This window comes from Pollachius pollachius (assembly GCF_949987615.1).
Source record: "Pollachius pollachius genome assembly, chromosome: 19".
NCBI classification, from domain to species: Eukaryota; Metazoa; Chordata; class Actinopteri; order Gadiformes; family Gadidae; genus Pollachius; species Pollachius pollachius.
In genome coordinates, this window is record NC_136952.1 from 10,678,007 (window position 1) to 10,701,614 (window position 23,608).

The window sequence follows — 23,608 nt, forward strand, 5'->3', positions numbered from 1 at the left end:
TCAAAATGTAAAGATTAGTGTTGAGGGGGAATTATGTGACAATTTTGTATTATATTTCATTCTATTTTATTATATTATATTGTAATATATTGTACTATATTATATTATAGTATGTCAATTTGATACATTTTAGTGTAAACACTGCTGTGCAATGGTCACCTCGGTAAGCTTTTACTTTGAAAAGGAAGGGACCATTCCTAGCAGGAAGCGTCGTTATTACTGCTTTTATGGTTGAAGGTTCTGTAGCCTGTAGACTTTTTAACGACGTGGGAATTCGCACTCCAGTCATCTCCCCGAAAGGAGCGTTCCGAGCACGGTAAACATGTTTTCTGCACTTTATATGATTCCTCATGATACGGAATGACATGCTCAGGCGTTATAACACCAGGACGGGGAGTGTGAGTGTGTGTTCCGTGGAGTCCGACATCCAGATGAATCTGCTGTGATTTCAGGGTTTTGGGGGACTTCTTCCCTCTTGCGTGTTCCTACTTGACCCATTAGTCACTACAGATCGATATGGGTGTTTGATCAATAACGGAGTGTAAATCGACATACTTGGACATGTGATTGGGTGTATATGCGTCGGTTTATCGCTTGAAGCTATTTTCCAAACCGTAGGTCTTAATGTAAAACTTGATGCTGTGTTTTCAAACAGCCAAACTTTATATTTTACTCGGAAATCCACCGATTTCAACTTTTACATTCACCAACAAGTGTGGAAATCCCCTTCTTAATTATACCAATGGCCAAAGAGGTCATGCCAGCGAGAGGAGCTGTGAATATTTGTAAGTCTTTCATACAGCAAACCAATTTTGTGGTTTGTGGCATTTAATGATTATTTATAACTAACATACAACACTGCACTGTATGTTAAAAGAGCATGGTACGTTTGCATGATAGTCGCATTCATAGCCTTCGTCGTAGCCCAGAAGGTATTCAGCAGCAGCGGCTTTGGGAGGAGGAGGGAGAGGATGAGGTTCTCCTCGATGCGTCCCACCGCTGAATAACCCCGGTTCAGTTAGGGGGATGGGGGAAGGACGTGGCAGTCTTATGGTCTCTCCCACATTTCTCCTCCTAAACGCCCCAGCAGTTTGCCGGAGTTTCTGCCTAGACATTCCTTGTCTGTAGGTTATGTCAGGACAGGTTAGCTGCAACCTACATTTTTCAAAGAAGACATGTTGGGTAAAGCTCTTGGGTTAAGGGGGGGGGGGGGGGGGGTTGAAGTCCGGGATTGTCACAGTGATTCAGCAAACCCGTCTCATTGTAAATTAATAGTGGAAGTTTGTGTACCAAAGCTAGCTTACTTTTTGTGTGTGTGTGTGTGTGTGTGTGTGTGTGTGTGTGTGTGTGTGTGTGTGTGTGTGTGTGTGGTTAGGTACTTTATTTTCTTTTATTATAATAGGGTGTTCCTCAGCAACAAAGCTGTTTTTTCATAGATATCAGATTGACCTCAATGCTTCCAGAAGCATTGTGGAAGCATTGTGTGTAATACAGTTGTTTTATTATCATATAACAAGGCATGGATATCAGATGCAGCTGTATTTTGTGAGGCCCGCATGTACTTAATTATTCATAAAATAAAGAAAATGTACTCAAAACCCAAAATATCCTGTGGCTGCTGCATTCTTTAAAAATGTAATCAAGGCAAACAATGTAGCCTGCAGGAGAACGTCCCGACCTGCTGCCTGTGTAAATAAACTCGGATCTTCCCTATTGCTCCTCTGCACACTCTGCACACTCTACACACGTGCTAAATACAGACGGGCATCTGAAGGAGTGAAATTGAGGAGAACTTGATGTTTATACTGGTGGCTCTAAATTCCTCCTTGCTTTGATCTGACCGCCAACATGTCATCAACATGTCGTCAGCTACGCTTCGTCACTTCATCTCGTTCCCCTCCTCCCCTCGTTCTCTCATCAACCCTCTCCCTTACATTCACTCCCTCTCTACTTCTCTTTCTCTCTCCCTCTAGCCTGTGAGTCCATTTAGTGGTACAGCACCTCAACGCCATGAAGCAGCGAGTGGTGGAGCCCTGGTGGGCCTTGGTCCTCTGTCTCCTCTGCTCACCCCCTACCTCGGCCAGCAATGACTTCTTCACCTCCATCGGTGAGTCACATGCCTTTTCTTCTTCCTTACTTATTTGTTGCATCATCGGCCCTTGTTTCATCTTCACGTCTATTTATAAAGTGATGGACATCAGGATCTTCAAACCTAAATGAAGTATGACATGTTTCAGAGGGATGTGTAGTTTGTACTAGGACTGTGCAATTAATTTAATTTTGATCGCGATTTTCCAAACTAATATAATCGTGTTTACATTTTTTCATGAAATAGCTGGATACGTATTGTTTTCAAACTCAAAAATAATCGTTTGAATAATTGTGATTTCAATTTTGACCGAAATAATTGTTTGAATAATCGTGATTTCCATGTAGAACAAAGCAATCGTGATTATGATTTTTTCCATAATCGAGCAGTCCTAGATTGTACTTACTCAAAATCTGAAACACCGTCACTTCACCTGTCGCACTGTGAGCATGCAGTGATTGGTTACTGCCCCGGCCACCTGAGTTCATGGTGATTTGTGGCTTCTTGGCTTCGTACCAAGGAGGGTAAAAATAACATTCAATTGGATTGCAGGATTAGAAAGAAATCGATTAGACTGAAGTTACATGACATCGAAATAGATTTAATCAAAACATTGTTTTCTGATACTTGCAGTTGCTGCACACCTTTTTATAAATCTTAATAACACTTTCTCAAAACTTAATTAACATTAACACTCAACATTATGGATTTCGGTTGTCTAAGCTACCTAGACTACATGATGTGTGATGTTGATGCATCTTCTTCATGCAGCTTGTTAAAGAAGCATAACATGTTATAGACAGCCATCACAGGAACATAATCCTACTGAAGTTTATTTGGAACTACAATTAGATATTATATTGTGAAGGGTCTACTCCACGCAAACGGAGCAAAGACTTTCCAAAAGTAATTAAAGACAGGATTACCGGCTGGGCCGGTAAAAAGACTGAGCTACCGGGTCTTATCCACCACAAGCATTGATCTAAATAACTATAATGACTATTCTAACTAATAACTAGATAGCTATAGCCAAACTTCCCTACCAGCTTTGCTTCCTATTTTTCCCATACCCTCAATGACCGCGGACAGAAAAAAGTGTCTGTTAAGTTGCATGTTTATGTTTTTGAGGATTTGAAACAGGTAGGTAGCTGATTATTTTAAGGTTTATTAACAGAACGTACTCAAAACTGAAAATACTTACAAAATGCTCTGAACTGAAAAACACTAAGCTAACAACATTTCTGTGGTTGGTTTTTGATCATTGGATTATAAGCGAAAAAATGCACTAAATATTCACAAATGTTCCTTACAAGTGATTGAACCACCATACATACATAAGTGATATCCTAAATCCCCTTGCTTTGTGTGACATATTGCATTCTCACCCCCAGGCCAGATGACAGACCTGCTGTTCACGGAGAAGGACCTGATCACCTCGCTGAAGGACTACATCACAGCCGAGGAGAGCAAACTGGAGAGGGTCAAGAAGTAAGCTACTGCTTCCTCTGGAAGCTTTCTGGAATGTTCTGGGGAACGGGACCCATTTCAGATTTGCCTTACTGCTTCGAAGTTACACATTTAGGTCACCTTCGCAAGAGATTTCTAGTATCACTATCCTGTGGTTTAAGATTAATTAAGGATTGGGCAAATCAAATGGTATTTTATCATTTAAAGCGCAGTTAATTCTTCTACGGCTTCATTACTCCTTATCACAGGAACTCTCAGTCGGCTGTCCTTAGGCCAGCTGCATGGCTACGGGCTGGGGCTGAACCTTCTGTAAACAGGGCCGATTGGTGTTCAGAACTTCAGAAAATCCCTTGGCACGCCACTGTATACCCACTGTATAGGGTTACCTTGGACCGCTCATAGACCGATTCACTGTACGAAAACTCCATGCAAATCAATACACTGTCACTGATACTGATGGAGTTCTACAGTAGTGTAGGGCTGGATGACTTCCTTTGAGAAGGAGTCCTTGGAAGTCTTGGAAGTCGACGTGCTTTTTATTCACTTCTAGGAAAAGCTATTCTGTTCTGTTCTATTGTTGCCGTGATTGCCTTTGTGCCAGGCTGGAAGAAGCGCACGGTTTCTTTAGGTACACTATATTTCGGATGGCTAGCCAGGAAATGATCTTTAAACCTGTCAACAAGATAATATATTACCATTATATTGTTAGCTAGTCATACTAAATAGATCATATGAATAATAAATGGATTGAGGTCAAGAAAATAAGGTATGTTGCCATGGGATCTCATATCCCCGCTCTTCAGAATGAGACTGAATGAATGGCCTAGTTCCCTTTTGAACTTCTGCGTTTTAGTTTCATTTTGGAGCTGATGGGAATGGATCTCCTATTGTCTCCATTTAGCACGTCTGTATGTGGCTTGAACAAGTGTGTGTGTGTGTTTGTGTGTGTGTGTGTGTGTGTGTGTGTGTGTGTGTGTGTGTGTGTGTGTGTGTGTGTGTTTGACAGTAAAACAATGCATGTTTACTTTGGCTTCTTGTCTATGCACATATTTGATACCGTCGGCAAACCGTGTTGTTGACTTTGGCTTCTTTTCAATGTAACACACATTTGATCTGTTATTGGTTGTCTGCACGAGTGTTTGTGTGTGGTTATTGCTTTGATTGTGTAAACGTGCGCGTAGAGTGTCTCTTGTCAATGTTTGTAACTCGAGGAATGATTGTTGCATTTGCCTAAGTCATAACCAATAATGCATAACCAAGAACAAACTGTGTGTGTGTGTGTGTGTGTGTGCGCGTGTGTGTGTGCGCGTGTGTGTGCGCGTGTGTGTGTGTGTGTGTGTGTGTGGGGGGGGGGTTCAGGTGGGCGGAGAAGATGGACGCCCTGTCGGTCACGGCCACCCAGGACCCAGAGGGCTTCCTGGGCCACCCGGTCAACGCCTTTAAGCTGATGAAGAGGCTCAACACGGAGTGGGCAGAGCTGGAGAGCCTGGTGCTGTCGGACATGTCTGAAGGTAGGCATCCTCGCTCAACCTCACTGTCTCATGCTCACTGTCCCTTTCTCTCTTACCCTCACCGTCTCTGTCTCTAACTGTCTCTCTCTCAGCCGCTCACACTCTCTGCCTCCCGCTCACTGTCTCTCTCACTGTCTCTCACTCTGTCTCACTGTCTCTCTCACTCACAATCCCTCTGTCTCTCTCCCTTACTTTCCCTCTCTCTCTCTGACTCTCACTCGCTCACTGTCCCTCCCACTGCCTCTCTCACTGTGTCTCTCACTGTCTCTCTCACTGGGTCTCTAACTGTCTCTCTCACTCGGTCACACTCTCTGCCTCCCGCTCACTGTCTCTCTCACTGTCTCTCACTCTGTCTCACTGTCTCTCTCACTCACAATCCCTCTGTCTCTCTCCCTCACTTTCTCTCTCTCTCTCTGACTCTCACTCGCTCACTGTCCCTCCCACTGCCTCTCTCACTGTGTCTCTCACTGTCTCTCTCACTGGGTCTCTCACTGTCTCTCTCCCTCTCAGTGTCACTCCCTCATACTCTTCCCTTTACTTTCTCTTTCCCTCTGTTTTTGTTGTTGTTGTATTCTCCCTCTATTATAATGTAATATAATTGCATCACACACACACGCACCCATCAAGTGCTTAACTGATGCTAATGCCACGTATCAGCAGATCACGCAGCCAGTGTTGTTTTGTTCTGACTGTTTGTTTGTGCCGCAGGGTTCGTCTCCAACCTGACCATCCAGAGGCAGCACTTCCCCAACGACGACGACCAGGTGGGCGCGGCCAAAGCCCTGATGAGGCTGCAGGACACCTACATGTTGGACACCAGCGTCATGGCCAGCGGGGATCTGCCAGGTGAGATGCGTTGAGGCTTGGCTCGGTGATATCCTCCCCCCTGCGTGTGTGTGTCTGTGTGTGTGTGTGTGTGTCTTCTCTAATGCCTTCGTTTTTTTACTGCTGATCATGTGGGATCGCTGGCTGCTAGGACGCTCTCTCCTGATTGGTGTTGAAGTTAAATATTAACGTTATACTTGTTTAAAAAAACAAAAAAAAACAAACTATTGAGTTTGTAATGGTGGGTAAAAAGCATAGTTGGAAGAAAACAGTGAAAAATGTTAAAAGTCAAGTATATTATTTTGAGATGGAGGGAGAGAAAATACGAGGAACTGCCTGTTATGTTTATTGCCTACAAACAATGTGTTACAAAAGACAGCAATGCGTCCTTGGGACCCATGCAGGGATAATCCATCGACCAGGGCCATTTTAATCCCATTCTGAGTGAATCCGAGCGGGCGTCGTTAACAAATAGCCCCACCCTCTCCATTTAACATCTCAGCGAGACCACAATCTCACCCCTCTTTCCATCCCTCTCGTCCAGGCACGTCCTCCATGGGGCCGCTGAAGAGCAGGCTGAGCGTGGACGACTGCTACGACCTGGGCAAGGTGGCGTACTCTGAGGCGGACTACTTCCACACAGAGCTGTGGATGAGCCAGGCCCTGCGGCAGCTGGAGGGGGGCGAGGAGCCGGCCTCCGCCGCCGCCAACGCAGTCACCGTCCTGGACTACCTCAGCTACTCCATCTACCAGCAGGGGGAGCTAGAGCGGGCGCTGGAGTACACCAGGCAGCTGCTCCAACTGGGTGGGTGGCTGGGCCAGATGCATGCTGGGAAGTTGTACGTGGTATCCCGCCTACTCGCCCCTTTCACCCTTTAAACTTTTTAGCTTCCTCTCGGATGAACTCGGTAGCTTTTGGAATTACCAGCAGGATATTGTAGTGTGTGCAAGGGTTTGGATTTATAATAAAACAAACTTGACATTTTGAATGGTGGAATAATCCAGATTCAAAAATGTAGTTGAGACCTATGAACTGTGTGAATCTACAAAGCCGGGTTCCCAGCAGCTGACGGTTCCCGTTCCCTTTACCCCGACCCCCTTGTCTCTCCGCAGACTCCATGCACCAGCGGGCCAACGGGAACCTCAAGTACTTTGAGTACCAGCTGGCCAAGCAGAAGAAGGTGGAGGAGGACGAGAAGAAGGAGGAGGACGACGAAGAGGGCACGGTGAGAGAGGGGGAGAAGACCAAGGGCGAGCGAGGCACGGCCGACTACCTGCCCGAGAGGAGGAAGTATGAGCAGCTGTGTCGGGGCGAGGGCATCAAGATGGTGGGCAAGCACGCACAAATACGCATTCACACGCACGCACACGTGCATGCATGCATACATGCATGCTCACCCTCTAGCAAACAGCTATGCATGCATTTTCTTTTTATACTATTGATTGCCAATTATTTACTGTTAGATGAAATAGATTGAAATATTTTCTCCCTCTCACTCTTTCTTGACCTCATTCTTATCTATCTTTTTCTTTATTTTCCCTGTGTGGTTCCCTGTGTCTCTCACTCCTACCCTTTCTCTATGTTTCAATCCCTCCCTAACTCACTCTCTCTCTCAGACTCCTCGGAGGCAGAGCCGCATGTTTTGCCGTTACTTTGACAACAACCGCCACCCGAAGTTCGTGATTGCTCCGGTGAAGGAGGAGGACGAGTGGGACCGCCCACACATTCTGCGCTACCACGACATCGTGTCGGACGCGGAGATCGAGTTGGTCAAGCAGCTGGCCAAACCAAGAGTGAGCGCACGTCTTACCACCTATCTATGTTCCCATGATATCGAGCGACTTGTCTGCACCAGCAGAGAACCTTTTCTTTCAAGTGGGAGTTTGCTCACGTGCCACTAAATGTACCAAAATCTATTTTGATCATGTATTTTGATCAAAGAAAGGGAAATAGCAACGGAGGAGAGTTTAAAATTGTTAAAACGGAGGAGAGTTTAAAACATAAAAACAGAGCTTTTGTCGGTCGCTACGATTACCACGAAAAGGAATATCGCCTTCTGAGGGGCGTGTGTAACCCCTCGGCAGCAGAATCGATAACTTTACCGTTTATTTCAAATGATTTATGCTTGATGTTGATGTGACGGTTAATAGGTTTTGCCCTCTAGATATTCTCTGTATTCAGTTAGCATTCACTTAGAGTCAACTTATTCCAGTGGTCACGTTTATGCTCAGCATGGCCAACTTGATCCGTAGTGAAGTGTCTCTACTCTAGATGGCGCCACATCGTTCGTTTTTAGAGTAAAAGGTAAAGAAACGATGATGCTTTTGAATTGGGCAAATAGCAGAAATACAGTATGAAAATGTACCGCCTTGACCCACGACCACTCTTGCACTATCGATGACCCCTCGGCAGGGACCAAAAACACGCCCAAAAAACAACAGTCCTTTTTCAAAATCAAATTGAGGGCAAGGGTCATTGCAGTGTCGCTGCGTGTGTCTCCCTGTAACTGTCGGGCGGTTGGATCCACAGCTACGTCGAGCCACCATATCCAACCCCATAACTGGTGTTCTGGAGACCGCCCACTATCGTATCAGCAAGAGGTAAGAGCCACAGTAGGGGTCTGCTTTTATAAAACCAACCACCCCACGTCTTCTCCACTCTCCATCCTTCATCCCCCCCCCCCCCCCCCACCCGATCTTCCTCCTGTTCTCTGCATCCAACGTCTTTCATCAAGAGGACAGTTTTGGCAAGAGCAAAGACACTGGCCGCCATTTTGGAGATTGCTAGGCTAATAGCTTTCATCCCTGAGCAACTGTTTTTTAAAATCAAGTAGCCATTACGGAGAAGTACTTCCCTAATTGAAAGATTGAAAAGGGCCCTGCTAAATAGAACTCATCCTGATTTAGATACAGAACTAGACTAGAGTGTTGCATCTCATTTTTCACAAAGGTAATGAAAATGTGCCACAGTCGTCTTTCAGTGGTCCTTTGAGTTCTTGCTCTTGCCCAGCATGCTGCGCTGCTTCTTCTAACACACGAGGAGGGAGACACGAGGGTCTGACATATTTAAAGGTTTTTCCCATCTCGGAAAACGCCTCAGAGGACACGGAGCTGTCGAGTGTTCAAGGGCTCAAGGTCATTTCTATGACCTTCTCTCCTCTGGCCAACATTCAGTCTCTTATCACTAGCTCACATCGATGACCAAAGAACGCTTAGTCAAGAGACGGCTCGGTCCACGAGTGACTATATCTCTCCTTCTCGCTACCTCTCTCTCTCTCTCTCTCTCTCTCTCTCTCTCTCTCTCTCTCGACTGTATTGTGAATGGTGGGCTAGCTAAGTCGGTCAACGGTCCATGACCATGGACCGTGAAATGTTCACAGCACAGTACCGCGTCTCCAAGAGGTAAAGGGTTTCCTGAGACCTCAGGGAACAGCTCCCTTTTTGTTTTCCCTTTTCCCTCTGGGGGAGGTTTGATAGAAACTTGTTTCAATCCCTTTTTTTTGGCCTTCTGGTTTACCCCTCTTACCGTTGTGGATTCAAGATACCTTGACCTGAAAAGGGGTTTTCTAGGGGTCCCATTCTAAATAGTTTATCTCAATAGTTTTTATTAGTGTATGCTGCACGTGAACCTCCTAAAATTGCACAATTTGATTGGCTTGCTATCTCGGGATATTTGGCAATATCCCCTGATTGAGATCTCAAACTCGGGATATTGCGTGACGGTCGTCTCGTCACGCTAATAAAAACAAATAAATCCTGGCGAAAAGTGTTATCTTGTTTATTTTTGGGGTGTTCACGTGTAGTATATACTAAAACAATTATTCATTCTTTTAAAGGCTATCGGACGGTTATCTTATGATTGACGTTGTTACAGATATTCCCGAGAACCACTGAAACAGAACCTGCTCCCTCGAAGGAGCAACTGTACCTTCTCGGCCAAAAGGAACAATGTTTGGTTGTTCCTGGTCCTTTGGTCCAGAAGGTACAGCCGGTCTGTCCCCAGGTGAGAACAGGGTTTGGTTTCTCCTGGTCCTTCTGCCCCAGAATCAGAGACTGCACCTGGTAGGTGGAAAGAAAATGTGTCGATTTCAGGGGGTTCCCAGAGAGATATGAATAGTTGTTAGGCCTGGTTAGGCCACCATGTGCAATTAAACGACCCCTGTTAGAACAGCAGTTGTATATATATTTTTTTTTGACAAGCCATTACAAAGTCGACCCCATAGCGACATCCGACGTGGGCATGGTCATCCAAACGTTGCTGGTGTCAATGATCAATGTTAAAGGGCGCCACAAATCTTTGCCCTTTAAAAGGGTCATATAGTGGTTTATTACAGTGGTTTATTTTAGTTCTTATCTCCGACTACGCACCTCTTTTCTCTGGCAATTACTAGAAGTGGACCTGGTTCCTCTGAAAATAACACCCAAAACCAATACGAATTCTCGAATTTGTATTTTGAATTTCTCCCTCTCCTTCTCTCAGATCTTCATCCTGTCTGGTGTTGTTGCTTGCCTCATCCTTGGAATGCACTCTTTCGGAAACATAACCTTTTTTCTGTCTCAGTGTAATTTTGTGTTGGAGAAAATAATTTATGGAAATTAAAAAATATAAAAGTTAATAAAGGGCACATATGAAGTTGGGAACCAAAGAAATGTCCTTCCTTAGCCTTTTGCATACTTTTCAGGGAGTTTAATAATGTTTAAAGTGTGAGTGTTAAAGGATCAATCAACCATAGTTTTTATGGATTGTTACTTCCATGCAGCGATACACTGGGTCAGGCCTCCTCTAAACTCTTCCCTACTTTAACATGTACTAATCAATGCAATTCCTTTCTCTTGAATCTGCACTTCAATCTGCTTGCTGGGCATGCCTGCCATGTTTTCCATTTTTTTCCTTTTTACACAATCCCAGGAGAGGCATTTATTTTAATGGAGTTTCCCATTAGCTATACATATTTATACAACATGTCACTTACATTTACTGTATGGGATGCAACCAAGAAAGATGAACTTTTCCCAAATGCAGATATAGTTTAGTGTTAGTACTGTTTGCACAAGAAGAGTTAGTAGGAGTAGGAGCAGAATACTATAGGCTATGCGCTGCATTTAAGAGAATGTGGCCTAAAAATATGTTTCCCTTGACCTCCAGTGCCTGGTTGACCTCTTATGAGCACAAAGTGGTGGACAAGATCAACCAGAGGATCGAAGACATCACAGGCCTGGACGTCACCACTGCAGAGGAGCTTCAGGTGACTCGGTCGAATCACCAACAAGAGTCCAGAAACATTCCCAACATTCCGACGGGGAACTTGGGGAAAACCCCAGTTCCAAAAACGGTTTGATTGTTTCATATTGATTTGACATCGGCTCTCTCTTGTTGTTTTCACAGTCACCAATTTTTGAATAAAGGGAAAGGAAAAGGGAATCTAAACCTTTTCTTCATTTTCAAAAGAATGAATACATCCTGTTTTTAAGAGCAGAAATGCAAAACATTTCTTTGGAAAGAAATACTCAAATGTCATAAAAATGCAGCTTTAACGCGTGTGTGTGTGTGTGTGTGTGTGTGTGTGTGTGTATGTGTGCGCGTGCGCGTGTGTGTGTGCATGCACAGGTGGCAAACTACGGAGTAGGAGGACAGTACGAGCCTCACTTCGACTTTGGCCGGGTAAACAAGACCCATCTGTTTATCAAGACCCTTCTGTTTATCAAGACCCTTCTGTTAAAATAGCACAAGCGCAGTGCTATTTCTATACATGCTGTGTTTTTGTGAAGTTTGTCTATCAATCGGATTCATCGTAATTCTGTGCCTTCAGGAATAAACTATTATCTTTAGATAGGCAAAAGACGACAAGCCCAATCACATCCTGTGATATTCTATGCTTTCTAAACAGATTTCTTTTTGAGAATCTCATGTGATTGATGTGTTTGTTCTGCTTGTTTGACAGAAAGATGAGCCAGATGCCTTCAAGGAACTGGGCACGGGAAACCGCATTGCGACCTGGCTCCTCTATGTACGTTGTCAGTACTGGCATGCCGGCACATGTCAACCAGCAGACCAATCCATGTATTCTCGTTAGAGCAACTTGGAATCAACCCCGAGAGTTTTGTCTCTCGTGCTCCTTTGGATAAAAATGATCCTTTGTTAACACACTGTATGTTTCATTCCTTGTTCGACCACAGTCAACAAAAAAAGTAATTTTGTGCTTCAGAACTGTGAACTCTAGCTAGCTTAAACCCACAGAAATGTTGATGAAGTAAAGTATCAGAAACATTTGAACTTTTATAGTATACTTATAACGATCGCGATAGGTCTCAACTTTCATCTCTCAGAATAAAATAACAAACATGTGAAATGCAGAGTAAAGTAACGTCCGATGCACCTCCTCCTGTCGAAAAGCGTTTTGACTGGTGTGCTATGGTTCAGAAGCTGTGTGGTTAGGAGGTTTATTCTTTGAAGTTAGTGATTTCCACAGCCAGTAGCAGCACTCACTGTCCCCTCTCCCCCTCCTCCCAGATGAGTAACGTGTCCTCTGGAGGTGCCACCGTCTTCACAGACGTAGGAGCAGCTGTTTTGCCCAAAAAGGTAAGCGTGGTGCACCGTCCCCCATGGCAACGTCAACACAACCCGTCAAAAGAGGCTCATCACAACTCACTTTCATTAGCGTCACTATCATTCGGAAAAGTTAAGGTAAAATAATCACGAGAACATGTTATGTCATGTGATGGCTGTAAACAAAACAAATTTATTAGCAACTAGCAACCTTTCGGTTATAAGACAACTGCTCTACCTCCTGAGCTAAGCCAACACCTAAGCCTAAGTGCTCCCGACGAGCTGGCTGTCGCCCTGCATGGCTGACACCGCTGTCGGTGTGTGAATGTGTGCATGAATGGGTGAATGTCAGGAAATATTGTAAAGGGCTTTGGGTGGCCTCTGGTTACAAAAAAGAGCTATATAAATGCAGTCCATTTACCATGTATTTGTTCATGGCCAGGGCTCGGCTGTGTTCTGGTATAACCTCTTCCCCAGCGGAGAGGGAGACTACAGGACAAGACACGCCGCCTGCCCCGTTCTGGTGGGCAACAAGTGGGGTGAGTGACTGCCTGCACCCCCAGGGCCTCCGGTAGAGCAGTGCAATTTCAGTAAAATTTTGAATCAAACGTTTGGTGACTGTTTTAATGTTTCTAGTAATTCCCCATCTCAAATCCACCCTCTCCCTCTCTCTCTGTCTCCCTGTCCCCATGCAGTGTCCAACAAGTGGATCCATGAACGAGGACAGGAGTTCAGAAGACGATGCCCCCTTAGCTTGGCAGCCTAACACCACCTTCCCTGCTCCACCTCCTCCCTGGGACTCCCGCTTCCTCGTCTCCTTCCCTTGTCCCAGCACCACCTCCTTTCCCCCTCCCTCCATCCCTCCCTCCTCCCCCCCTAACCTAGTGCCGCCAGCTAAGTGGAGAGCTGCGCATGTGATTTGACACATTTATTTTTATCTGAAGTGTGTGTGCGTTTGTGTGTGTGTGTGTGTGTGCGTGTGGTGGTCATGTGGATTTCTGTTACGGTAAATAAGCGTGTGTGTGTGTGTGTGTGTGTGTGTGCATGTGTGGTTTATCTTTGGACCGCATCTGTGCCTTTTTTTTGTGTTGAGTTTTGCACTATGCGTTCATTAAACCCACACCCCTCCAGACCCCTCCACCCATTCCAAAACAACAAGAGTGTCATCACGACTTACTGCTACTGTAGAACAGACCCAGAATCGATGCACTAGGACACCGCCCTATACTGTCAAATATCACTGACCTTTGAGTTTTTGCAGATATTTTATTCTTATTTGGTAACACTTAACAATAAGGGCACATCAATTTACATTAGTTAATGCAGATATTAAGCATTATTATATAGCATTAGCATAGGGGTAACTGTGTAAGGTTTAACCCTGACCCTAACCCGATAAAATAATGAATAAATGAATACCTTAGTTAATTATTCACCCTTACTGTTAAGTGTTGCCTGTCCTTTTTGAATCCCTCTCCCAGTTATGATTTCATATTCCTGGTTCATCATTGATCAGTCCTACGAACCCGGTTGTGCAAACACCACTTGTCTCCTCCCAGTGTCACCTGACACGGGGAGTCCTCTCCTACTGCACTGTCACAATCATGACCTTTTAACCTTTCTCAGCCTGCGTCGTCACACGATCATTATCTCTCTCTCTCTCTCTCTCCCCCCTATGTCTCTTGCTCCCTCCCCCTCTCCTCCTTTCTGCGAGTCAAGGTCATGCTTTCACGTTGGCTGTTGCCAACCTCCTTTAAAAAGCATAAGAGGGGATAGACCCATGATAAAACAGTCGTTCAGTGCAAGATCATTAATAAATGGGTATGGTCGTATCTCATCTTCCAGTCCCATATACTGGCTGCCCCCAGGTCAGAACATTGTTTCAATACCTAAATACTCTGTGTACTTCAGCTCCACCATGCCCCCTGTTTTCAACCAATGGGGTGTGTGTCTGTCTTGGTCATTCCCCTGTTCCAGGTCAACGAACAGATTGACATTGACACATGACTCTGCCAGGTCATCAAAAAAGGCTGACTATATATATATATATCTTTTATGTCTCTGCTACCTGTGTCTCTTGGCTTTTTCTTTTGATCCCCTTCTGCTTGCTTGGCGGTTGAATCAGGGCTTGTATTCATGATAAAAAAATACTTTTGTAATATTCCAGATATCCATCTTTTCACTGCATGCATGTCTAATAAGTGCTTGTGGTGTTTTTGCTTTATCCTACGACAATTTGAGACTGAATCTCTGTTAAACTCCCATTTAGCCTCTAGAAGCTTTAAATAGCAACTATCCTAATTTTGGTTTAGAGAAAAAGGTTCATGATTTCTCAAAACACAAAAACAATCAAATCAAACTTCTGCCATGGTGAAATCTGTATAACAGAATATGCAGGTAAATTAAATCACTTTGTTTGTCCATTCATGGATCCTGAAGAGGGGTGAAGAAGTGTCCTTGTCCCCCCCCTTATGTGAGCCCGCCATGTAGTCACTCAATACAACACAGAACCTCTCTCTACATTGCTTGTATGTCTGCAAGCTCTAGAAATGCAGCTCAGACATTTCGATTTTTTTTAAACGCTAAGATGTGTGTGAACCTGTATGCAAGTATTTTATGTGGGATGAATTGGCTATTTTCTAATTAAATAAATTTTATTTCCTTTTAAGAATCCAATATTACAGTGTTGTTTTTTTCCAGTACACGTTGATAACACTTCTCAGTAAGGGTACATTCATTATTTGTTAATCATTTGTAAATGTAGTAATAGGCATCGACATGCAAGCAATTACTAATAGTGATCATGTTTCCTTATACTCCTATATTAATGCTAAATACTGCATAACTATCGTTTATTAGTTGTGAATAATGTATTGTAAAGTGTTGCCGACAAGTTTTTCACGTTTTGTTTTTATGATTCTTTGTTTTTAGAATGAACATGAACATGATGGGAGATTGATGCTATTTGTTTAACATTTTCACAAAAGAGAAAAGCTAAGGCAGGGAAAGTTGCATCGAAAAGTTCCCAGAGCAATGAAGCATTCACAGCTAACCTGAGTTCCACTCAATAGACAATAAATTAGGTATCCCTTTAATGTAACTTTACATTCTGTAAAAGATTATATATTATATGTATATATATATATATATACGTCAAATTTTGTTAAAATCTTTGCTTGTAACATATTTAAATTTAACAAAAAAGATCTAGGTGCAGACATAATTGAAAAAACGATTAATATTGAAATTAATCTTAATAAGTACTAAAGGGTAAAGGGTTTGTATCTATAAAACCACAACAGTATATTCCTGTGCTGCTGTTGTTGTTGTGGAGGTCTGGTTCCGGGGGTGGTGGCTCCATCCAGCTGGGTGGAGATCAGGGCTCCGGTAGGCAGTAGTCCGCCGGGTGGTTCCCTGCTCGGCGGCGTCCGAAGCAGCCTAGCAGGACGTCCACGGCGGTGTCCACCGTGGACTGGACCTGGGCCTCGGTGGTGCCCTGCTGGGGGTTCACCTCCACCAGGTCCACGGCAGACAGCAGGCCTGGGCGGAGAGGGACGGCCCACACACACACGGTACTCAGAACACGAGAACGGAGGCTCCGACGATCGGGTGGATTATATTTGATGTGAATATGAACCATTGGTTGATTTTAGCATATCGGATAAACAAAATGCATTGTAAATATGTATTTGACACATAGTCATCTCATAATAAAGATCTATTATAGTGAGTGATCATATAAATTATAAAGAGAATTTTAAAGAAACTTCTGCGATTTAAGCAAAACAAAAACAGCGTTTATACAGTACATAGATCTTTCTGCCATTAATTGGATCATAGTAGGCCTTTCTAGCAGGATTTTTTATTTTTTAATTTACATGATCCTGATTTGATTGGTTGTGCAGACCAATGTACACCTTGGGACAAACGTCTTTGGTCCTTTTGCATCAGACGACATGACAAAGGATAGTCAAATAACTCCATACTAACATGTGTTTTGTCTGAGGCTTTTTGCATGTGGTGCAGAAGTCAAATACCAACCAGAAAACTTCAGTGGGGGCGAAATCACTGATTAAGCTCAACAGAAAAAGGTAAAAAGAAAACATTCCAATTGAGAAGAGTTTCAGCACGTAATACTGTACTGATTTACCCACACATGGAATGGAATCTCCTGACCCTGCATAATAAATCCACAAGGTTCGTCTAGGTTCATACCAAATAACCACATCTTAGGAACATTGAACTTTCACCTTCAACTTCAACAGAAACAAATCTCCTGAAATGACTTGTTAGCTATGCATCCCAAAGATACATGGATTTCACATATTCTCATGCACATGATTTCTTCTTTCAAAGTGAGCGCTGACCGCTACCTGTTTGGCAGATGTGCTCTGTGATGTAGATCCCTTCCCTGTAGGTCAGCCCGCCCACCGCAGGCGTGCCTGTTGCTGGGGTCAACGAGGGGTCGATGGCATCGATGTCATAGCTCAGGTGGATGGGCTTCTTGACCCTACCGAGAGACAAAAACAGCCAGCGATGTATTATGATGTACAAATGTTTTGTTTCTTATATGTCAAGGACAAATGTGGTAACGGGGAGATACTGATGGTATGACTTATTATTACCGTTTAACTATTTGATCATTTAGCTACTAGCCAAAGCGACTTCAAGAGATTAAGAATTGGGTACCCGTACCCTACAACTGAGAGTCACACACCCTGACCACAAGACTATCAGAGTGGCAATGGGTAACTCCTGTAACGATCAAAAGGTATAAATGACTAGCCATCCGCTTAGACATGATGATCTTACTGGGAGAAGAGGTAGTCACAGGTTTCCTCCATCACCCTGGCGATGCCCAGGCCGTCCACCTCCGTCATGGAGAACACCTTGATCCCCAGGTACTTAAGGATGTAACTGGTGAAAAGACGGACAACGACAAGAAGCTGACTGAACCATGATTGATAACGGTCATTACAGTTGATTTTATTTTATCCGCTTTTATCCAAAGTGACCTACAATAAGGTCTGCATTCAGCCATGAAGCTACAAACCAGAAATGATGTACTTCAAATTCATCAAATAGGCAAACAGTTTCATCATCTGCATTTTAGAAATAAAAGAGAGTTGTTTTTCAGAGGCAAGATGTAGTCTGAGCAGAGTTTTCGGTCTGCGTTTGAAAATTGTCATGGAAAATCCCTATGTTGTTATCATTTAAGCTTTGTTTTCTATTCATATTCTATATTTTTATCTATATTGTCTAGCCATCCTACCTGTTTCTAGTGTTATCTACGTTAACCTTTGTGGCTGGGGTCAACTGGTAGGATCCCATTATTCAAAACTACAACAACAAACTACCAGGTGAATCTTGACTTTCTCTAAAGAAGGGAAATGTGTGAAGTGTTAGATCAACCAAAGATCTACCAGTTTACTGAAATAGCTCAAAGGTGCATCTCATGATCCATGAACTGTCAAGTATATATTGCTGGAGCACAACACAATGTTACATTGTCTGACAATGGAAGGACCAGGAATTGGACGGGGTCAACAGCCAGAGAGAAGAAGAAGAGGAAGAGGAGTGAGGCTGCCTGAGAATGAGAATTTGTGGCCCAACAGACAGGAACGTCAGGAGGTGTAGGAAGACTGCACTGTACAGCAATGCATGTACAGTTTACCCTAAGGAGATTGTCCTATGTTCACATTTCTAGCAATGGCATGGTCTGTCAACAAATTACAGTACAGTCAAAGTGTAAATGTGAATCTTGTCCAGTCTCTTGCAATCAATCTCCCACATACACTAAGGTGTAACTTACAATTTACAATAATTGTCTTCAAAACTTTAGCCGTAGTTTACATCAGAACATCCCTCCAGATTACACTGTTATATTGACAACATGACTAAGAAATTTGACTGTCTTATCCGTACACAATGATACAAGGACTTGTCATTCTGATGGCACTGACATGTTCATTGACAAAGATATTTACTTTTGAGAGATGAACTAATGATTTTGAGCAAGAGACTGGCTTTTGCAGGTAATCCATGGTGTTTCGCTACTTGTACGAATTGTTTTGAGAAATGCATTTACTGTTTTGCAGATGTTGAGGACGATTCGAGAAATGTACCAAAGGGACTGCGAAAAACTGTGAAGTGATTTTTTTGTCTACAAATATTGTGTGCTTTTTTTGCATTTAGAAGTCTCATCTGTCCTTGACACAATATCTCATAAAGAAATGTGTAGGCTCTCTGCTTTCCTGATGAAAATGCGGAGCTCATATGGAGGGTGAAAGATGTCATGCAATGCATTGTCAAAGTCTTCTCAAATGTTACAATATTGTTGTTGAAAGCCTTGGCTCCGAAACAAACATAGGTCCTTCTATAAATATAGAAGAAAACAGCAACAACAGATTGATTGCACCAAAGGGGTCACACTCAGATTCAACAGCTATCATTCCAGCAGATATCCCATTCCTCCTTCGTTAACCTCTCCTCTTCCATCCATCAGCCAACGCCAACATTACATAACACCAAGCCCAATAGAGCCAGCAGCAGAGGCGTCCTCGTGGGGCCATAGTACCCGTGCGGTGAGCGTCAGCTGTGTTTGTCCTACTGCGACTCTGAAAAGGGTCTATTGTTATCACTTGATGGAGAACATATAGCCAAAAGTAAATAGAAACCTACTGTTCCTCCGGGTCCACATCTCTCAGTCCGATGTAAACGATGTCTTTGGCTGACACGCAGGGCTTGATCCAGGAGAATTGTGGAATGACGGGGATCTGATGATGGCACAATGCATTTCAATAAATATCAGAGTGCTTCTATGAGAGCACCCTGGTGTTCAAAGGTTTGTTATCAGTGGCGTGTAGAGAGAGTTCTGATGAGAAGAGTTGTGACCATGAAAGAGTTCTCTTCAATGATCAAGAAAATGTTCATAAATAAATGTTCATAAACTTTTTTTAATTTAAAGTTGCGTCAGTTGTGGCCTTGAGGGTTGAGAATTTTGGCTTAGCTCCGGAGGTGGAGGTTTATTTATAATCGAAAGGTTGCTAGTTCAATCCCTGCCACCTCCTAGCTGAATGTTTAGAGACACTTCAACCCTATCTTCCCACCCTGCATGGTTGACTTCGCCCTTAATGTATGTGTTTGTGTGTGTGTGTGTGTGTGTGTGTGTGTGTGTGTGTGTGTGTGTGTGTGTGTGTGTGTGTGTGTGTGTGTGTGTGTGTGTGTGTGTGTGTGTGTGTGTGTGTGTGTGTGTCTATAAGTGTGTGTGATACATGTAACTTCTACTTGTAGAGTGGACTCCGCCATATAAATGTTTCCGAATGGTTGCAAGTCGATTTGGATAAAAGCGTCCTCTAAACGTTGTTATTTGTTGTTTATAAAATAGGTAATGTGTGAAGCGCTATACAGGGTGTGCGATGGGGGATCAACATGACTTATCTAATTATCTGTGTTTGGGAATGCCACTTTAGACAAAAGCACCTTGCAAATCAGGGGATTTTCAAATGAAGGGTGGAAGCCAAGGGGGGTTGACACAGATGTATTCATGCGAAAAAGCAACAGCATAAAATAAAACTTGAGTGAACCTTTGATTGAAGCTCCCGAATGAGGTAGGACATGGACTGTCCGTGCACGTTGCCAGTGGGCGTGGTGAGGGGCGTGTTGATGTCGGCGTGCGCGTCCACCCACACGACACTCAGGTCCCCCGGGATTGCCGCCGCGTGCCCATGGATGGAGCCAATCGCCAAGCTAGACCACAGAGCGACAAGCTATGTGATGGAGTGACAAGCTAATTGATGGTCTGAGAAGCCAAGTGGTGGAGCGACAAGCTAGCTAAGTGATGGAGTGACAAGCCAAGTGATGGAGTGACAAGCTTATTGATGGTCTGACAAGCCAAGTGCTGGAGCGACAAGCTAGCTAAGTGATGGAGCGACAAGCTAAGTAATGGTCTGACAAGCCAAGTGGTGGAGCGACAAGCTAGCTAAGTGATGGAGCGACAAGCTAAGTAATGATCTGACAAGCCAAGTGGTGGAGCGACAAGCTAGCTAAGTGAGGGAGTGACAAGCTAAGTGAAGGAGCGACAAGCAAAGTGAGGGAGCGACAAGCTAAGTGAGGGAGCGACAAGCTAAGTAATGATCTGACAAGCCAAGTGGTGGAGCAACAAGCTAGGTGATGAGTGACAAGCTAAGTGAGGGAGTGACAAGCTAAGTGAGGGAGCGACGAGCTAAGTGAAGGAGCGACGAGCTAAGTGAAGGAGCGACGAGCTAAGTGTGGGAGTGACAAGCTAAGTGGCAGAATGACACGCTATACAACAGTCACAACCTCTATTATCAATCATGCTAAAATAACACTTATTAGCATTAGCATGTTTCCTAATGCATTGCATTTGTTTGGTTGATTGAAAAGATTGAAATTATTGCCAGAATTTGGGCCAAATTTTATATTTCTGCGTCAGAAAATTTGCTGTGTTGTGTTACTAATTGGGCTTTGTCAAAACCATCTCAAATGTTGAAATATTGTTGTTGACAGCCGTGGCTTCAACAAACATAGGTCCTTCTATATAAATAAAACAAAAACAAAATGTGTTGTTTGGCTTGGTGCAGGCTAGATAAACATTGTTAATCCATTGGGCTGCTCAAAGAAACTATTATCTTTGGAAACCATTACCAGTTTGTTTATGCAAACATGTGACTATACAAACCGTCTTTCAGACTACGTAGAGCCAAAGAAGATAAATTATTTAAAATGACTGTCTTGGTCCAAGCCAGACTTTATAAATTATTCATCTTGTTTGACTTGGTATTGGTTCTAATAGTTTGTTCAAACAAACGCCTCTGACAACACAGAAGCCCAGTCGAAGTATGCAGTTTCAACTTTGACCTACGATCCTAGCTCTTGCTATAATCCAATTTCGGGTGATAGCCTTATAAAGTTGATATAAAAGTTCTAGGTCTGCCTTAGAGTAAACCAGATCTTTGTTTCATTGAACATGCAACTGCTGTGTGAATATCCCACTATTGTTCACACACCACACTATTGTGCACACACACACACACACACACACACACACACACACACCTGTGGTCTCCCCCGAGCATGAGCGGGGTGTGTCCCTCGTTCTTGGCGGTGTAGACGGCGTGGGCCAGCCTCTGGTTGGCGCTGCCCACCGCCCCGGGCCTCTTCACCCGGCCCACCGGCTCATCACCGGGCACCGCTTCGAAACACAGGTTCCCGTAGTCCTTCACGCTACACCCTGAGATCACCAAGACCAACGGTTAGGGCTCCTGGACAACTATTAGAGATTTTATATTCCTTTTTTTACAATAAAGCTAGGGGAAAAGTATTTTACAAGCCGTTTGGTCAATTCTTTGGAATTCTCTGACAGCAGTTAGTTAATAGAATGCTCTGCCAAAGAAGCGGAAATAATCCTTTATCTGTGGCTCTTGCAGGCCTGTAATTAGCCTGCAAAATTGTTGAATTTGCCCCATGGTGTCCCCAAATTGCCTATGCTTTAACAAAGGCCTATATATTTTATTTCAGGCCTGCATTTAGGGGGGGCGGGGGTAAAAGACACAGTTTTCTGGTTCCAAATGTGGGATCAAATAATTTAAAGGCCTGTAACATTTATTTGAAAAAAAAAAAAGGTGAAATAGGGAATTTTTTCCATCCATTTGGTCCTCAATTAAAATCATTGTGTGTTATCATGACATATAGTAGCAAACACATGATTTGCATGTATTATGCGTCGCTGGTGTATTCCGTTGGAGCGGGAAGCGTGTGCACGTCACCTTGGGCTTTCAGCTTATCCGCCAACCCAGCTGATCGGATCACGTTGGGTCCCTTCTCCACGCCACCTCTCGGCTGAAATAAATTATTTATTCTATTTACCATCTTGGTCGATATATCTCTGGTAGCCTGCTTTAATTGATTGAATTTGTCACTCAAAACCCGGCAAGAAATACGTTTAGTCCATATTATGCGTCACTGTCCTCTGCTCACCTGTCCTTTAGAGAAAGGCGCCCCAATAATCCCGACGCTGTGGTGATCGCGTTTAAAAACGCTTAGGGTGTAACCCATTCGGCTCGCACTCCTCATAATCGCGACTATCGTGGGTCGCAAGGCACTCACTGGTCCCGCGGAGGAGATGACGACGCGCTGTCACCGTTCGGCACCGCAGAAGAGACTGAGCACCAGAGCTCCGGCCCTCCATCCATCTAACATTATAGGCTATAGCCTGCTCGCACGGGGCAAAGGGAAGAGGTAGGCTACGGCGGTCGGAGGGGGATCATGGGAGTTGACGTTGGTTGGCGTGTGACGCCACCGTCCCGTTGACACAAGTCAACGAATAGAAGTTTCTGACACGTGCCCAGCAGCAACACAGTGGCAGTCACGTTGTTTAAGGAAGCCGTGGTCCCATCTGTCCTTAAGGATTAGGCAACATCGTCCTTGAAGGCCTAACTTTGGGTTCCCCTTTGGTGGGGAAATGCGAGCACGAGAATAAAAATAATTACATTTTCAGTTTTCGGGGTTGAGAATGCCTACTAGAGAATAAACACCATTATTTACCAACCACCACAGCCACCTTGTCAGAATGTTGTTTTGCTTCATTATATTTGACATGCTATTACAGTAGGTTCACTTCACTGCCTCTATAATTATCTCCATGAAGAGCATTTTAACATTCCCGCCTCACATTGTACCACAGCGTCCCCGTATGGCCACAATAGTGTACTGCAAATATTGAGTTTTATTTACTCTATAACCACTGTTTCATCATGCATTTAGGGTATATAGCCTATTATAAAACATAGATATTAAATATGTCAAAACATGTATATGATACATCTATATAAAAAACGGTTCGTAACTCATTAGCAATGTAAAGAGGTTCTACATATAAGCAGCAGAAGACGTTATAAATTAACTTTATCATTCATTTAAATTGTTCCCCAAGGTTCACGCGTCACACGTGAGAGAATTCAATTTAAAAAAAAGTTTCTAGAATGAAGCAGAAAAAAGCTAATGTGTGGACGTTTACATGGCATTGTTGGAAAATGTTTGAATGTAACAAAAATGAACTAAACGTTCTGTCTGGGGGTTCCATTTCCCATGAGGCCCTCAGCAGTGGGCCGTTTGTTGGAAAAATATATTGGGAAATATTAACATTTT

The 23,608-nt window shown here is 43.7% G+C and overlaps 2 protein-coding genes across 2 annotated transcripts; one reads left to right on the forward strand and one right to left on the reverse strand.

Annotated features, from left to right (window-relative positions):
• The first annotated feature begins 203 nt into the window (after nucleotides 1-203).
• On the forward strand, nucleotides 204-15,110 carry LOC307090710 (prolyl 4-hydroxylase subunit alpha-1-like). The gene is made up of 15 exons (XM_079757463.1): nucleotides 204-316; nucleotides 1,974-2,107; nucleotides 3,481-3,577; nucleotides 4,916-5,067; nucleotides 5,776-5,913; nucleotides 6,437-6,697; nucleotides 7,006-7,220; nucleotides 7,510-7,686; nucleotides 8,423-8,493; nucleotides 11,039-11,138; nucleotides 11,501-11,554; nucleotides 11,835-11,900; nucleotides 12,404-12,472; nucleotides 12,882-12,978; nucleotides 13,135-15,110. The coding sequence occupies exons 2-15, from the start codon at nucleotides 2,011-2,013 to the stop codon at nucleotides 13,203-13,205; spliced, it is 1,665 nt and encodes a 554-aa protein (XP_079613589.1). The 5' UTR covers nucleotides 204-316; nucleotides 1,974-2,010; the 3' UTR covers nucleotides 13,206-15,110.
• A 705-nt stretch (nucleotides 15,111-15,815) lies between these two features.
• On the reverse strand, nucleotides 15,816-22,534 carry arg1 (arginase 1; the record flags this gene model as incomplete). Its single annotated transcript, XM_079757279.1, has 8 exons — nucleotides 15,816-15,979; nucleotides 16,813-16,949; nucleotides 17,252-17,356; nucleotides 19,121-19,215; nucleotides 20,026-20,188; nucleotides 21,518-21,692; nucleotides 22,228-22,300; nucleotides 22,439-22,534. The coding sequence occupies 8 exons, from the start codon at nucleotides 22,532-22,534 to the stop codon at nucleotides 15,816-15,818; spliced, it is 1,008 nt and encodes a 335-aa protein (XP_079613405.1).
• Between the last annotated feature and the right edge of the window lie 1,074 nt (nucleotides 22,535-23,608).

What these genes read in the sequence shown, in the direction of transcription:
- LOC307090710 (XM_079757463.1), top strand. Translation starts at nt 2,011, where the DNA reads ATGAAGCAGCGAGTGGTGGAGCCCTGGTGGGCCTTGGTCCTCTGTCTC. An exon ending in CACTATCGTATCAGCAAGAG is followed by an intron (nt 8,494 to 11,038) that starts GTAAGAGCCACA and finishes CTTGACCTCCAG; the next exon opens with TGCCTGGTTGACCTCTTATG. An exon ending in CTCACTTCGACTTTGGCCGG is followed by an intron (nt 11,555 to 11,834) that starts GTAAACAAGACC and finishes CTTGTTTGACAG; the next exon opens with AAAGATGAGCCAGATGCCTT.